Here is an 18247-nt window from a genome sequence, read left to right on the forward strand (position 1 = left end):
CCGATAACTCCTCCTTAATAGCTGGCCTACATCTACCAGCATCCGATAACTCCTCCTTAATAGCTTGCCTACATCTACCAGCATCCGATAACTCCTCCTTAATAGCTGGCCTACATCTACCAGCATCCGATAACTCCTCCTTAATAGCTGGCCTACATCTACCAGCACCCAATGGCTTCCCTCCAGTAGCTGGCCTACATCTACCAGCATCCAACAACTTCCCTTAGTGCCGGCCTTCATCTACCGGCTAATTATGTATCGAATTTTTAGCCTTAAGCTATATCACTCTCTCATTCATTCTCGCTAATCATTCATCAGTCTCTCAGATCTCGGCCTCGGCCTCGGCACCTTCTTTTGGGGGGAACCCCCTCTTTTGGGGGGAAGACGCCTCTAATGCTCAATCTGAGCTTCTCCTCGAAGTGCATTGCTATTGTCGACACTCGCGTCTTCCGCCGAGGTCCGAGCGCCAAATATCTTATGTCATTCATGTCAAATAAAACCATTTAATTGCAGCTTCTCTTTGTCGTGAGTCTCTCCAGGTTGAAATTTTTGTTTATTTTGTTTCAAATGTATACAACTCAACCTATAAGTTTTTGATACTTTGTTCTGGTGTTGTTGCCTTGTTTTGTTTGTAAACTGATTATTTTCAATAAAAAAAAAAAAAAAAAACAAGTTCACTTCCTCAATTAGCGCAGGCATGAACAATCAATCTGCATATGGATCCTGCTCCTTCCTGGTTATTGACCAATAGGCAAGGAGCTGGACCAAAAAGACATCCTCCTCATTTGCAAACTGAGGCAGAAATACAGGTGGTGGAAATACAGGCGGTGGAAATGTAGAAGCAAAAAGCAAAAGCAATATATATATATATATATATATATTTCTGTTTTTATTTCTGCTTCATATATATATTTCTGCTTTTATTTTTTATTCATATATTTATTTCTGCCTCATATATTTATTTCTGCTTTTATTTCTGTGCCATATATTTATTTCTGCGTCATATATTTATTTCTAATTTTTAATTATGTCAATTTCGGTCCTCCATACTAAGCATGCTGCTTTTGTTACAGCCACAGGTTACAGTAATGCACTGATTTGTTAAATGTCAAAACAGAAGACAAGAAGAAGAAACAAAGTTTGAGCGATTTCTTTCCAGGTATTTGACACAATTTTTGTATACTCGTGGTTCCTAAGTGATACTTTATCCAAATGTTGAGAGCAGCAGGTCTGCTTATGCAGTACTTCAGAGTTTTTCTCCTGCTTGTGGTTTGATTTCTAGTCTTCTTTTGTCTGTTTTATCTTTGGTGCCACTCAGTGGCGTCACTAGGCCTGTTTTAGGGGGCTTCAGCCCCCCTAAAATGTTTTCAAGCCCCCTAAATAATTTTGGTGTCAAAATTGTTTTTTTTTTTATTTTATTTTATTTATTTTTTTTACAAAAATTCAATATAATGTGGCCAGAATATGAGTTTAAATAAATAACCATATATTATTTCATTATTAACTCAAAATTATAATCATAAATCTGTCAGTTTTCTTTTTCTTTACAGTGTAAGGTAGAGAGCCTCTTTGGTGCGTCGTTATAAAATTCATTCTACTTGTTCATATTTTCTACAGAAGCATTCTTGTGTCAGTTAATCTAAATCAGTCCTGTGGAATAACTTTGAGATTTTATATAATATATAAAGTCATAACTGACTTCATAATTGGGTATACACCAGCACCAAACATTATAGTGTACATTAGCTGGTATTTAATACAGTATAGTAATATTCAATTCACAAAATAAATAATAAAAAAATGTTCATTTTTCTTGTTAAAACTGTAAACATATTTCCTGTTTGTTGATGTTCTGAATAAAAATATAATTGGTTGCTTAAAACGTTTACACAGTAAGGTATCTGTTAAATGTGTCCAAAAATGTGGAAAAGCAACTCAGGTTTTGTTAGCTGTTTGAGAATTTTTGTTCTCGCCCACTACGTTTGCTCACATCCTGTGCATCTCCTGGGGGCTAAGCCCCCCTTGTCCTTAAAACCTAGTGACGCCCCTGGTGCCACTATTTTAGTTGGAAGAGGCATGTACTGCAGTGTGCACAGGCAGAAGTCTGGGCTGTACACGACTGTCCACTGAGGGTGCTGGTGGTCCTTTGTGGATAAAGAATATCAATTTATGCCACAGCAAAACATAAATGTGGAAAGCAGTTACATGTTTCTGCCTTTAAGGTGTGTTTCACTGAAGTTGATTCTGGGGGTTCAGAACTGTATCTATAGAGCTCATTTGAAACTTCATCTACTACTGGTAGATTTATTTAACTAATTATTTAGTGGTAACAGTACCACCTTTCAGAATTAGATTTGTTTAGACATTTTTAAACAAGTTTATTCCCCTAGTTAACTTCAGTTATCTAGAATATTTTGTGTAGAATTGTTACTTATAGACAAAATAAAAATCCATTTAAATTTCAGATTGTATTGCAACAAGATAAAAAGAATACCGAGGAGTGAATACTTTTGCAACACGTTGTATTGCATACACTCCCCAGTTTCCTCCCTCTCACACACACACACCCTGGTGTGCTGTGTTTGTATACCTGACAGGAATAACAGGACATCGATTTTAAGGATTTAAGATGTATTAAAGTCTACAATAGAACCCAGATTAGTCTGTTGTCATGGAAACCTGATCCTTTGTTCTAACAGAACTACTTTCAAGCTGCAGTTTCTCCTGTAAGAAAAAACCCCTTTTAAAAGCAGAACCTCAGGCTGCTATCCACTGTCTGTTTTCAGGCAGTTTGGAGCTCCATGCTTTTTGAACAGGTGTTCATGGTTAAAGTGAAGAGTCAGATTAACATCTCTTCTTTAGTACCCTGCTACTGCAGCTTCTGCTGAAAGTTCAAACCTCTCCTTTTATTATTTTCTGACAGCATTGAAAACATAAAACCTGCTGTCTGGAGAAGTGCTAATGCATGCCCAGGGACACGTATAAAAAACACTCAAAGAAGAGATTTTAAGTCATTCTGTTTTAATGGCACATCCTCTGTGACTTTTATTGCTTTTGGTGTAAACAAGCTAAAATAAACAATGTCCTTCTGCAGCTCTTTTAAAAGTAAAACAAGTTTTATAAATTCATTCCAAAATTCTGTATTGGAATGCACTTGTACAATGTGATGAAGTGTTTGCATACTTCTGTTATAAAAGTAGTGTGACTCCTTTAAGAGCGTGCACAGAGAGAAAGAGTGCATGGGCAAGGGAGGGAGGGAACCTGCCTTTGTCCATATGCTTGGTGTAAGAGTTGGAAGACATGAATGAAAAGAGAATTAGGCTGCTAAAGGTTGGATTTCTATCAGTAAAATAACACTACATTCAAAATCATTTTATTCTTATTTAAAAAATTGTTTTGTGTAGAGGTAAGCAAATAATAAAAAAATAATTAAATTAATGAATTATATACTCGTGGGGAGACTAGCCGTCCAGCAGGAAAAAACGGTATGACTTTACTAATTATTAGTAAAATCAGTCTCATAATTTTGAAAATGTCAGAACCCCGAAGCCTTGCAAGTACTTTTCTTCAAATAGTGACAATAAATTGCACACAAAGATGATGAAGCTGAGAATATGTTTACCTTTTATGTAACATTTATTGTAATAAACAAATATGGTAACATGTATTGCAGATTATGAATGATTCAGAAATGTTCAAATTTAATACCAAAGTGTTTGACTTAAAACTGAACTGAAACCTGTTTTGAAGCCGATGGCAGTGAAAATATAGGCACAAAATAGGTAAAAAAAAAAAAAAAAAAAAGAATGGGTGCCTGCAATGTTGTGTGGATGTGTTTGACTAAATAACATACATATTCGATTTCAGTTCAGCTTTAAGGTTGAATCCCCATAACAGTTGGTGATTCTAATTAAATTAAGGCAAATAGGACTTTGAGGCAAAAGTAGGTTTGATATATTAAAGATAATTGAATTTTTGAAATTGATATTATTATTATTATTATTATTATTATTATTATTATTATTATTATTATTATTATTATTTTAAATAGGGGCAGATATTATAAGATTTTTTTCTTCTTCTGCTACCTTTCATTTTTTGTTTGATTTGCATTTTTTTTGTATGTGAATGTTTTGTTTTTTAAAATGAAAATGAATAAAGTTTTGTATTATTATTATTATTATTATTATTATTATTATTATTATTATGTGAGGGCGAAAATAACAAAAATTATTATGAAATTAAATAAAAAAAATTAAGTGGGGGAAATTATTAAATTTGTGAGAACCAGCAGAAATAAGGAAATTGATCAGCTTTTCAGGCTGGTACTGAGGTCAGCTGGAAGATTCTTTGTAGAAAGTCAGTTGGTCAGACAGGTGTTTGGACCGTCCAAAGGCCGCCGAGCCGTTGTGAGACAGAGATGGTTGGAAGTTTATGGGTCTTGCAAAGTTACACGGGAGCCAGAGCTTATCTTAAAGTTTTAATTAACTTCAAGAGAAACTTTGCTTAATTTAAATACAGTTTGGGACTGCCGAAATAAGGTTAGAGAAAACTTTATATAGAAATGGAAAATTTGTTGTAAGAGTTAAATTTGATGAAGGTGGCAAACAAGTAAAAAAAATAATAATACAAAAACGAACAACTAGAGTGGAAAAAAAGGAAAGTGAGTTTCACCTTTCACAGTGGGTGTTTTTTTCATCTCAGTCATCCAATCTAAACAACTGTATTTTTTTCAAAATGCGGGTGTTTACTTGAGATTTAAAAAAAAAAAAACTGTCTGCTTGGAAGCTCTGTTTAAAAACTTTACAAAGTTCAAACAAAAAAAAAAACGTTTTACCTCTTTGCCTTAAAGATAATAAGAATATAACAAAAAAATAAACAGGCATGTTTAGTGTTTGCTTTAACTTTGTATTACGTGGAACTAAACCTTTAAAATGAATCACAGTTATTAGGTATTAAAAGAAAACACATTAAATGCTTTTTAAATTTGCTGTAAATGACATTTCTAAAACTTGTTTAATTTCAGCTTAAAGATAAATGTAAGACAATACTCCTGGTATATCAATGTTCTCACATTCTTAAGTAAAGGGAAAATATGAATCACATATACCTAAAGAAACAATGAGTAAAGGAATTCAAAAAGACTGTTTAATTTCAGTTACAGACACTACTCTTCTCATAACCTTTAAATTGCATTGTTAAACACAACATTTCTAGAATAAACATGGACATGGCAGTGCTGAAAACTTCTAGCAAAAACATTTAACTTTAATCACTTCATAAAAATAGAGTTCCTAGTTCCACTAGGGGAGAGGGGTGGTGGTTTTGTTCTCAAGTCCTGATGGGTAATGTTAGTGACTCAGACTTCTCTGACATCTTTGGAACCAGAGTTTACAACTAGGTGTGGAGTAATGTTAGTTTATTTAGAATGTAAATTATTTTAAGATACACAGTCATGACACTTGTTTGTATCTGTTTTATGAGTCAGGAAGTCTGCAAGAATTCGTTTACGGAGTTGGACCCCCACTGATAAGGTGAACAGAGGTTCCTTTATTATTCTTTCCAGATATCACAGAATGTAGAAATAGTCCGTTCCAGTGGATGTTAGAACAAAAGTTAACATGGCTTGGTGGGTGAGGGGGATCAAGCTATTCAGAATGAAGTCAAATTCCTGAGGTATGTCACTACATTTGTAAAATAGAACATACTTTAGATTTTTCTGACAATTCTGGTCCAAGATTAAGATATATCCATGGCAATATGAACAGCCAGTGCATGTATGATGAATCACTGATGTGCTATAGTTTTTCAGCTTGATGGCAATGTTAGCAAACCAGCTAAGGACTAAAAAGCATTCCAATGCATTCCTACAGCCACGAGAGAGTGATATCATCCTCTGTTGGTGCTATTATCAGAAACTAAGGCAGAAGATATTATATCACATGAACATGGAGTTACATATATAAACATGGAATGAAAAGAAAGCAGACAGACTTTATTCACACTGCAGGTCTTAATGCTCAATTCTGATTTTGTGCTGAGATCTTTTTTTTTTCTTGTGGTTCACATTATAATTTAAATGCAACCAGCTTCACAGCCCACTGCTTAGAGTACATGGCCCTGAAGTGACCCACATGCACAAAAGAAGAGATGATATTTCATGCGAAACACTGTTTACATAAGTAAATAGGTACACTACATATGTAGCCTAAGTGTATCAACCTTGAAGTTGTTGTGCAATCAAAACCAACAAATTTATCTGCCATTCTTATTTTGTCAATGTTTACATTAGATCTTGCCACTTCCTGCTTACTCCTGTGCATAATTGTGATGTCTGTCACTCCTCAGTGACATAATAGTCAGATGAAATGCGACAAGACAGGTCTCTTTGAGAAAACTCAACTTCAGATATGATTTAGTACCACATATGGAAGTGACCTGGGTCTGATTTGAAACTATCAATTTTGTGACATTCAAACTGTCACAATAATATTCAATATGGGTCACATATGGGCAAAAAAGTCAGAACTGGACCACTTTTTCCTGCAATGTGAACATAGCCTTAAGAAACTGAGTTTTCAAAAATATGCATTTATTTTGTCTGCACCAAATAACTTGATATTCTCAACAATGAATGTGGTAAGAAAGTTCATATTGCAGCCATCTGTCAAATGAACATTTAAGTCAATTACTCTGCAACATATTTTGTTCAAAGGTTTAGGCAAGTAAATGAAGGCAGATGGTGACATTTGTTACACCAGGTTGCTCTGTAATTTAACTCTTCGGGATTCTATAATGTTTATCTAAATCATTCTGGTGGTACAGTATCTTGTTGCCTGTAATTTCAATTTTGTATCTATTCAAAGCCATTTTATTTTGAGGCATAAAACGTATTTAAATTAATCAAGTAAAAAAAAAAAAAAAACAGCAAAGCGCATTACAGTCAAAAGCATCTGAGATTCACAAACAAAAGCATCTGAGATTCACAAACACTTGTAACAAAACAAAAACATTTTGTTAGGTTACAATTTGCAAACAAACTTTATAAAAAAGATTTGCTTATTGTTAGTTGTTCCAAACTTCTGACTTTTAACTAGAAATCAGATTTGGACCTTTGAATAACCCCTGACATAGGCAATCAATTTTCTGATGACAAAAACCTGTGTATATTCACAGTATGTGTATTTTATCTCCATATGTGTTTATTCTGCACTCTAAGCAGATTGTGATTGTTGAGTTAAACAGAGATTTTCTGCAGCTCTGGAGAGGGTGGTCATTGTAAACAAATGTAAACTGTAAGTTTCCTTCTATGGCTCCCACTTGATGTTGTTGGAGCATAGTTCAAAGCTCAGGAATGGATCCTCTTCTTTCTCAGACACTTAGGTTAACAGAAGGGGTCATTTTTTAAGAGCATGTGAGTTATAGTACAAACATGGAACAATTATCAACACAGAGATATGTTAACTTATCCTAACTTGGGTCATTTTTGAGCCTTTAAGAATATAAAATAATTTAAATTTTGCAGGTATACATTAAGTCTCTAGATTTCATCTACTGCTTCCAGCCAGTTTCCAAACATTGATTAGTCCAAAAGAGTATTTGTAACTCAGGTGTTGTTCCAAACTAGACAAGTTTTATTTTGTATATGTAAAACTAAAAAAACTATTTTCAGAAATTTCTAAAGATGCTAAGACTGTTTTACCTGTTGGTAAATAAATCGTCTGATTCAGTGAGCACAACTCAACAGACTGGAGATCTCAGGAAACCAGTTAAAAGTTTAAAATGCCTTGCCAACTGAGAAAGCTCCTCGGATTTAAGCTAAATGTTTTCAGCTACAGAATAGAAGTCTAGTTGTTTTTGTTTCTAACCGTTTTTTGGAAAATGCCTTTAAGGAATGCATATCACCCACCGCTTTTTAAGCCAAAGTTTTAGACTAAGACCATCTTATGTTTATGAATGATAGCGTTCTAGTCATTTGCCAAGTTTAGTATTAATCACTATGCTAAGTGTTACTTAGCATAGTGTTGTTACAAGTCCAGGGAGGAGTGTCAGGATTCCAGAAGCGTGGTCAAAGGTGAAGATTTTCAGTTCAGGAACAGGTAGGTGATTCCTTTATATTTAGCGGGGTGAACAGGGAGGAGCAAGCAGGAGGCAGGATGGCCATCAATGATGTGGGCAGGTGGTGGGGTTGTGGATGGAGGACAAAGAGTGCTGGAAGAAATCTATTTGGTTTGTGACAAGTGGAAAACCCAGTGAACTCTCATGAGCTTCAGATGGATACAGGATATGTAGATGATAGCTGGATTTTTGAAAGGGCAGAAGAACAAGAAAGATCTTGTACAATCCGTTATAGTTCAGAATATGTGTTGAGGATCAGTCTCAGCTACTACCATATTGAATATGAGCTCAATATTTGTAAAACTAAGTTTTACAAATAAAACTAAATCTTCTTTAGTGATGGTAAGGTCAGTTTGCTGTGGCAACAGTTTTGAAATTGGTTAATTTTAAAAGTCAATCAGTTGTACAGATACATCCAATAATTACTTTCTGAGAGTTTTAAAAATAATTTTAATAATTCAGTCCAGGGATTCATGAGATATTTTGCTAACAGCCACAAGCACACACTGACATAAAAACATTATGATCTGGCTTTTCCTTTTGAAATGTGAGCGATAATTAGTGTCCAACAAAACATAAAGGCAAATGACAAACAAAGAAAAAAAACTCAACCACTTCTGAAAACACTTTGTTTTAAAGACACTGTAATGTTGAATGATACCCAGCTTTTAACTAGATTGGCCAATTATAAATCTGCACAAAAGGAGCAACAAAAAGTGACAGGCATCTTTATAAAAAAAAGAAAAGCTCAAATCTCTTTAATCCCTTCATCCATTAGCAACACCTGCTCATCCTTTTAGAGCATCACAAGAGAGAAGGGGAGATCCCAGCTGACACACACAAACACTCACCATCACACAAAACACAAACAATCAGAACCTTCCTTTCTTTGGACTGTGATGTGGATGAATAACTGACTCATATTCACATGAGACATGCAGCAAACCAAACCTTTGTGTGTGATGTCTGTATGAAACTCATGAACAAAACAGTTGCTTGTTATTTGTTAGTTTCTGATGAAACTTTGTGCAAACCCTAGTAAACCTGTGAAATTGAGAACATATTCACAGATAATTGTTACAGGCTTTTCTCTGGAACTGGTGTTTTCAATTGATCCAAAATGCTGCTTTCAGAGTTCAGATGACAGTTAGGAGAGATCATATTTCTCCAGTTAGCTTCTCTTCATTGGCTCCCTGTCAAATTTAGATTAGAATTTAAAATTTTACTTCTAACATTCAAAGCTGTCAACAACCAAACTCCATCTCATATTAAAGATCTTATGTTCCATATTTTCCTAACAGAGCACTCAGACTGCAGGTTTGCTTGTGGTTTCCAGAGTAAAATGGGAGGCAAAACTTTCAGTTATAAGGCTCCTCTCATGTAGAACCAACTTCCAGTTTCTGTCCTTGAGGCTGACACTCTGTCTACCTCAACGGCACCAGAACAGGGGGTCCAGGGGGCCATTGCCCCCACACACACACTTTACGGCCCTGCCCATTAGCTGGTCCCACCAGACATTTACACCCAACGCTGACAAGCTGTGACTGACATCTCTCTCTCTCTGTCTAGATACAGACAGAGGCACAGACAAAATCTACAGCATTCAGATCTGGGCCAAATCCGTTTACAAGGCGCCAGATCTGTATAACAGTAAGCGAAGGATTTACGCACATGCGCCAGCTCCTGGTTGGACTGGGATCATGAGCCTGCCTGACAGGCATTTTGGCTCTGATCTGATTCGGGTCTGGACCAAATCAGCCTAAAAATAAAATAAGAATATTTATAAGTAAACAAGTATATTTATAGCACCAGTGGGCCACCTCTGACCTAGATCCATGCCAGTTACGCACCGTTGGAAAAAAAAGAGACCTATGGCCCTAATTGGTTTATGGGTCCAGGCTAAAATGCTCACCTATATTTGGCCTAGAGCAAATAACTTTTGCTGTCAGGGTAGACAAATAATTGTGCGGATAGTTTGTCTTTTTTGCTCATCTGAAAGCAGCTGGAGTTTGCAACTGCATCACAATGACAGGTCGCTTTGGAGAAAATTTAACCAGAGGAGGAGAAGAAGAGAATTACCCTCTCACCTCTGAAATAACAGAAGAAAAAAACAGTCATTGAATATAATCTGACACATCCTGTTCAAAAGATTCTCATGTTTTAAATTATTTCTAAACAAAGTCTTTCCTCAGATCAAAAAGGTTAATTCTCATTTTGAATCAATCATTTTGAAGTGAATATAACTGTTCAAATTTAGATAAGATAATTCAGAGTAATTACTTGATGTCTAAATTCAAAATATTATTCTTGAATTCTCAGTGTGTCGCTGTGTTGATTTATTGTTTGTTTGTTAATTTTCTTTTTATTGAATTTAATTTTGTAATTAAATCTTAAAAAGGGAAATTGGTCTCTTTTACTGGTAATAGGTATGATGAAAGCTCCCTGTCATGAACAGATTCAGTCCTCAGCTGTTTAGATCTAATAAATACATATAAATAAATGAAAGTAATTGAATATTATTGATTTCCCATAAGGAATATCAAATATTACAATGAATATTAAATCAACCAGTGTGACAGACTAAAGATGAATTGAACATCAGGAGTTAAAACAGACAGGTAGTAAGGAGGCAAGTTGTGACAGCTGAGAATAAGAAATATAAGAAAGAGATGTGAAATGAAGAACAGGGCTAAGAAGCAGGACTGATTGAGAAGGAAATGACCAATGACATAGGGAGAAACAAGAAAAATAACAACAAAGATTAGTAATAATAAACACAAGAAACATGATGGTAAACATGAACTAAATAAATAATAACAAAAAAACTCCACAAAAATGTAGGATCCCAACTGATATATTTCACTAATTGGCATTTAATAGTGTATCGTATGTACTGCATTATTGAGAACTAAAACTACTGTAACTGAATCTGAATCTGATTTAAATGAACTTTTTATTTTTTGTATCATGCCCTTAGGTGACTTTTGTTGTGAATTGGTGCCATATAAACTGAGCTAAATGCATTTAATGATAATAGAGGCCTACAATGGTCTCTTTATCTGTTGATATTGTGTAATGCGGTTTACTATCATGTGTTATCAGGTATTTTACATCTAGTCGAATGCAGTTTAAAGATAAAGGCTGCTGCTTTCTGACAGTTTTTATCAATGAAGTTTCTCAAGTCTATAAAGAGTAACTTTCAAAAGCAAAGCTTGTTGCTCTTTGAAAAGAGTGATTTAAAATTGTTCTGTTTCATATTTAGAAAAAATATATATTTTATAATATTGAACAAATAAAATTTGATTTTGAATAGCAGCATTTGTTTGAGTTTCTACAGTGTTAAACACTAGATAAGGATACAGAACGATAGATAGATAGATAGATAGATAGATAGATAGATAGATAGATAGATAGATAGATAGATAGATAGATAGATAGATAGATAGATAGATAGATAGATAGATAGATAGATAGATAGATAGATAGATAGATAGATAGATAGATAGATAGATAGATAGATAGACACACAGTTGATTATAAACCAACAGGCAGGTCTGAAGTTTTCTGTTTCATTTTAACTAACTATTTTGGCGTGGCTTTGGCGTAAATCGCATTAAATACCTTCCTCATCTCCATTTCTAAAAAGCAAAAACGTCAACATAAGCTTGCTTCTAGGTTAGAGTGGTGATCGCCTCTGACTAAAGGTGATATTTCAAGACTGTTGGAGAGAAGGTATTAACTCGAAAACATGAGACACATTCTGGTTACCTGTGCCCAAGTATGAGTAAAACATGCAGGATAGTGGCACTCGAGGACCAGGATTGGCTACCCCTGCTCTAGAACAATATAGAGTTAAAGAAGAAATTAAACTCCTCACCTTATGATGACATACATCACCAGGAAATTTCCCACGAGGCCAATGACACAGACAATCATGTAAACGACCACAATGGTGACCTTCACCCCTGTTGGCAGTAGGTCATCTGTCTCATTATAGACACTGCTGAAGTTGTTGTGAAAAAGTGATCCATTGTAGAACTCAAGCTCAGCCAGCATTTCTTCTGGGAAATCCATCTTTGACCAAAATGATGTGGATGTTTCTACCCACCTGAGATAAAAAGAAAAAGTTACAATGAGCTTCTCATCATCTTATTTAATATTATGGTAACCTAAAGGGTTTTGTTGGCCTCCAATTATGCTTCATAATGTGTATCCATGAACAATGCAACAAAGCAACAATGGTTTTTTAGTTATTTTTTTTATTTTTTTGCGCCACAATGCCCATACCCATACCCACCATACTTTACAACGTACCCCTTCCACAAAAAAATCAACTATTTTTCTTTGTTCAGTGTAACAAAAAGTGTTCCTTTTTAGAATTGCAGATTAAGTATATTAGTGGAAGATATACATTTACTGCTTTTTGAAGGAAAATATGCCAATGACCAAAAATTCTTTAAGTATTTTATTTATAAGACACGTGGTTGTTTTAGCACACACTAGTGGTCAAATTTTGCAAAGCTTTGCGTGGGGTTTCCACATTAATGGAAGTGGAAAGGCTCTAAGCTAATACAATCCCTGGCAAAAATTATGAAATCACCAGTCTCTGAGGATGTTCCTTCAGTTGTTTAATAAAAAAAAGCAGATCACAGACATGACAAAAAACTAAAGGCATTTCAAATAGCAACTTTCTGGCTTTAAGAAACACTAAAGGAAATCAAGAAAAATAATTGTGGTAGCCAGTAACAGTTAGAGTTTGAGAACAAGCACAGGGAATAAATTATGGAATCAATCAATTCTGAGGAAAAAAATATGGAATGATGAAAAACAAACAAAATAACACTCCAACACATCACTACTACTTTGTTGCACCACCCCTGGCTTTTATAACTGCTTGCAGTCTCTGAGGCATTGACTTAATGAGTGACAAACACTACACTTCAGCAATCTGGCTCCAGCTTTCTCTGAGTGCTGTTGTCAGATAAGTTTTGCAGGTTGGAGCCTTGTCATGGACCATTTTCTTTAACTTCCACCACAGATTTTTAATTGGATTGAGATCCGGACTGTTTGCAAGCCATGACATTGACCTCATGTGTCTTTCTTCAAGGAATGTTCCCACAGTTTTTGCTCTAAGGCAAGATGCATTATCATCTTGAAAAATGATTTCATCATCCCCAAACATCCTTTCGACAGATGGGATAAGGAAAGTGTCCAAAATGTCAATGTAAACCTGTGCATTTATTGAAGATGTAATGACAGCCATCTCCCCAGTGCCTTTCCCTGACATGCAGCCCCATATCATCAATGACTGTGGAAATCTGCATGTTTTCTTCAGACAGTCGTCTGCAAAAATCTCACTGGAACAGCACCATACAAAAGTTCCAGCATCATCACCTTGCCCAATGCAGATTCGAGATTCATTACTGAATATGACTTTCATCCAGTCATCCACAGTCCACGATTGCCTTTCCTTAGCCCATTGTAACCTTGTTTCTTCTGTTTAGGTGTGAGTGATGGCTTTCTTTTAGCTTTGCTGTATGTAAATCCCATTTCCTTTAGGTGGTTTCTTACAGTTCGGTCACAGACGTTGACTCCAGTTTCCTCCCATTTGTTCCTCACTTGTTTTGTTGTACATTTTCTGTTTTCAAGACATATTGCTTTAAGTTTTCTGTCTTGATGCTTTGATGTGTTCCTTGGTCTACCAGTATGCTTGCCTTTAACCACCTTCCAATGTTGTTTGTACTTGGCCCAGGTTTTAGACACAGCTGACTGTGAACAACCAACATCTTGTGCAACTGCGTGATGATTTACCCTCTTTAAGGAGTTTGATAATCCTCTCCTTTTTTTCCATTGACATCTCTGGTGTTGAAGCCATGATTTATGTCAGTCCGCTTGTTGCAACAGCTCTCCAAGGTGTGATCACTCCTTTTTACCTGCATACTAACAAGCAGATTTAATCTGATGCAGGTGTTAGTGTTTGTAATGAAAATTTGCAGGGTGATTCCATATTTTTTTCCTCAGAATTGAGTGTTTTTATTTTATTTTTAATTCACAGATGAATTAGACTTGGTCTGGTACAAGCCTAAATTTTCTCTTGTTTAAAAAGACAATTCTTTAAATGAAAAAAAAACTATTAAATAAAATAAAATATAAATATTTAAATATTGTAATATTTATTATATAAATATTAAGCATTATGCTCATGTAGCAAAAACTTGGATAATTTAAAAAATGCAAATGTTTTTAGAGATCCAGGGCAACATTTTATGTCTTTTTCGAATTGGTTTGAAGAAAAGGCCTGCTGAGTTTTGTGGTGATTGACAAGATGGTTGCAATATTAAAGATATTTAGCCATTTTTTTAACTTCTGAAAAAATAATTACATATTTCAAAATAAAGCTCAGTTTTCTATACAGAATGTTTTGGGGTCATTCAATGAATGTGTCTTGACAATTGTAATTTGGTGAGGGACACATCAGATTTTTTTAGGGATTTTGGTAGCACTTAATAATAACTACACCTTATTTAGCCTTATTTTATCATTAATAAATGATTAATTAACCATGAAAACATCATTAATTAAGGATGATTCATACTTAATACGCTACAAATTAACACATTTATTAATGCTTTACATTTGTACTTTCACAACATGTCTTAGACATGTATTAATGGTTTGAGAATGTTTGAATTGACTATGTACTTATCCTGCAGTGCATTAATAATTAAGGCAGTTTCTCGTAGTTAGAAGGGTTCTTTTTGTGAACCCTTCTAAAGTGAATACTATTTATGTTTTATTAAGTATTTGTTAATGTAGACAAAACACACAAGTTCCTTTTCAACTGTGGAAATCAGACCAAAATCAAGCCAGGAGACATAAAATATAAAACTTATAGTTATTTATTGACATTTTCGACTTTCAAAACTTTTAAGTTGTGTACTTCAAATGGAGCAAAATACTTTTAAACAAAACATGCGAGCAACAACGACTTGCTGAGCTGCACCTCCTGTGGTTCTCCATGTTGCTCAGAGAATAGACTTTAAAATACTTCTGCTAGTTTATAAATAACTGAATGGCTTATCACTACAATCCATTGAAGATCTGCTGCTGTTGTTGTATCAGCCTTCCAGACCACTCAGGTCTTCTGGTTCTGGTCTACTCTGCATCCCCAGAACCAGAACCAAACATGGAAAAGCAACATTCAGCTTCTATGAACCACAAATCTGGAACAAACTTCCAGAAAACTGTAAAACAGCTGAAACACATTTGCTGATAATCAAGTCAAGAGTGTGTCCAAGATTATGTGTCGGCTGTTTAACATGTTGAGTCAAACCAAAGTTTTGAAGTACATCATTCAGCTTTTTTGCCTCCCTGTCTATTGTGTTGTCAACATGGATGTTAAAGTCTCTCATAATTATTAGACAGTCATAATCAATGCATATCATAGATAATAGCTCACTAAAGTCATTGAAAAAATTTGCCACATATTTTGGGGTTTTGTATACAGTTAGTGTCAGAGTTCGTTTGTGGCCTTTTACTTCGATTTCTAAATATTCAAAAGAGTCAAAATTTCCCAGGGAAACCTTTTACAATTTAATGAATAATGAAAGATTGCAGCAACCCCTCCACCCCTTTAATATTTACGATTTTCACTCAAAAAATTGTAATTAGGGGGTGCTGATTCAATGAGAACAGGTGTTTCATTGTTGTCATCCAGCCATGTTTCTGTGAGAAACACCATCAATATTGTTCTCAGTGATGAAGTCGTTAACTAAAAGTCCCTTTGCTGATAGTGATCTTATATTTAGCAGAGCCAGTTTAAGTGTCTTGGGGGTAGATAATTCTACAGGTTGAGGTTGCTTAAGACAGGATTAATCTGAGATTTGATTTTAGGGCGCAGCGTTTCCTTGCTATTTTTCTATTAGTAATTCTAACAGGGATGCTCCTGTACCTTACCGCCAGGGGGCCAGACGCTTTCTGGAGAGTGACAGGTTTAGAAATGTCTGGACTATTCTGTATTCTATTAATAAAGCTACAACCAAACTGTGTTTCTCAGCGTAACATTCTTTTTATGTGTAGTTTTATAGTCTTTATCAAATAAAAAGATCTTATAAAATCAAGGGTTTTGATCTTTCAAATTATGTGACTGATCAGTTGATCAGTAATGTTATTTGATCTTCTGTAAACAAGTCATCCCTAACAGGAGTGTAAAATTGATAAATTCATTTAATTAATGTATTACATGCTTGCCCCTACACTGTAAAATAATGCATATCACCATACACTTTTCAGACTTTTATACTAAAATCATTTGATATTGAGAAATAATGGATATATAATAATCCCATGCCCGGCTTCATGCAATGTTGTGTGATGTTATGCTCAGAATATGTGTTGTAAAAGATTGCTACTAATACAACACCAATTTCATCTCAATATCTGTACAATTGACTGAGTTATGGACAATTTTGAGTTGGCTAATGCTGATTAGCTATTGTACTGGTGCTTCCTCGACTTCCTGTCCATGCCAAAAGGGTAATAGCATAAATCTGACAACAAAAGCGGGAACTAACATGCCCTGCCACATAACTACAAATAAATAAAAACTGAGAATGAATAATCAAGATGTTTTAAATTCTATTTAAGAGTCAAGGTAGTTGAAAAACAGAAAGAACAAAAAAGTACAAAGCAAGCTGACTAATTAAGTAGAAGTAACTTGGTGGCATTGCAAATAAAGGAAGTGTTGTGAGTGGCAACACGTTATTCCCACTGTTAATTCAGTGAGTGGGACAAAGGGGACCATGGCCAAGGTGAAGAAAAAGTGGTCAGATTTTAGGGTGGAGGCAAAAAAGCGACTAACTAGCCACCGCCAGAGCATGTCAGCCACAGGTGGTGACATATTTTGAAAGAAGGATGGCCGGTGTTGTCCCAAAAAGTCATGGTCTGCCAAAAACTGATCGGGCGCGCAACCGCGAGGGAGAGCGCACTGGTGTGAGCGTTATTAAAGTAGACGTCTTCTGCGCTTTGGGGGTGCCTGAGGGGATAGTCACTGTCCCCTTGCATGTTAATCTGTGGTACACATCAGTTTGCGTAAGGGACCACACATTTTCCCGTCAGATTTGTGTTTTATAGATCATAAACTTTGCGTGGAAAGTGACTACACAAGTTTCAGGACCCTGTTTTACACCAGTTTTATAAATGAGACCTCTGGTGTTTTGCAGGTGTTGAGAAGTGCCAGAAAGGCAAGGGATATTGTGGCAGTGTTTTTCATCTGTCATATTTGGAATTCTATGCCACATGGAGCGAGGATTGACTTCCCTGAAGTTGGCCTCTATTTGCTCTTTATATCTAGATTTAGCAGTGTCCAGTGTGGGAGGAGGGTTTGGTTTCATAGCCTTCAGCAATGTTTGTGTAGACCTGATCTAATGTTTTGATCTTTCTTGTTTTTGTCTAAATTTTTATGAAATCTGGAGAGAACAGTCTTCATATTTGTGTGGTTGAAATCACCAGCTACAATAAAAAAGCTATCTAGTTTCTTGTTCTTTGGTCTGCTGATAGCATCATGAAGTTTGCACATAGCCACATTAGCGTTGGCTTATGACTGGGTATACAAAACAGCTACAAATACTGGAGTGATTTTTTTCGTGATAGCACCAGCTATTGTTTAAAAATGTCCACACACACCCTCCTCTCTACTTATGCAATCTGCACAAGAGGAGTCCAATGTGCAATCCAATTGGACAATAGCACAACCTGCCAGCTCCACGGCTTGGCCAAGGATGCTTTCATCCAGCCAGGTTTCCATTATTACCATGATGCAATTCTTAATTTGGTTATAAACAATTTATATTGTTCCCCAGGAAGTGGGTGTTGAAGAAAAATACACTTGGAACCACTGGTTTGTGTGGAGCCACTTTTAGACTCGCTTGGATGCTAGCTCACGTGCCCTGTTTCTGCCGTCTCTCACACCACTGCTATAATTGTCTCTTTTGTCTTTTGTGTCATGAGATTTCACCAGGGGTGGAAATTAGCACCCGCCACCCGCCAAATGCGGGTAAATATTTGAAGTGGCGGGTGAATTTGATCAACACACACGCCACTGTGGCGGGTTGGCAATTTGAACAGAAAA

General features: G+C 35.6%; 1 protein-coding gene across 2 annotated transcripts in view; it reads right to left on the reverse strand.

Annotated features, from left to right (window-relative positions):
* oprl1 (opiate receptor-like 1) overlaps window positions 1–18247 on the reverse strand; it is a 219432-nt gene that overhangs the window by 172732 nt on the left and 28453 nt on the right. The window contains exon 2 of one of the 2 annotated variants that reach the window (XM_017435045.3): window positions 11996–12226. The exons of the other annotated variant lie outside the window; for it this stretch is intronic. Within the exon in view, the coding sequence (XP_017290534.1) occupies window positions 11996–12192 (197 nt within the window). The 5' untranslated portion in view covers window positions 12193–12226. The remainder of the gene's footprint in view (window positions 1–11995; window positions 12227–18247) is intronic. 2 annotated transcript variants of the gene reach the window in all.

The sequence above is a fragment of the Kryptolebias marmoratus genome, linkage group LG8 (genome assembly GCF_001649575.2).
Source record: "Kryptolebias marmoratus isolate JLee-2015 linkage group LG8, ASM164957v2, whole genome shotgun sequence".
Classification (NCBI taxonomy): domain Eukaryota; kingdom Metazoa; phylum Chordata; class Actinopteri; order Cyprinodontiformes; family Rivulidae; genus Kryptolebias; species Kryptolebias marmoratus.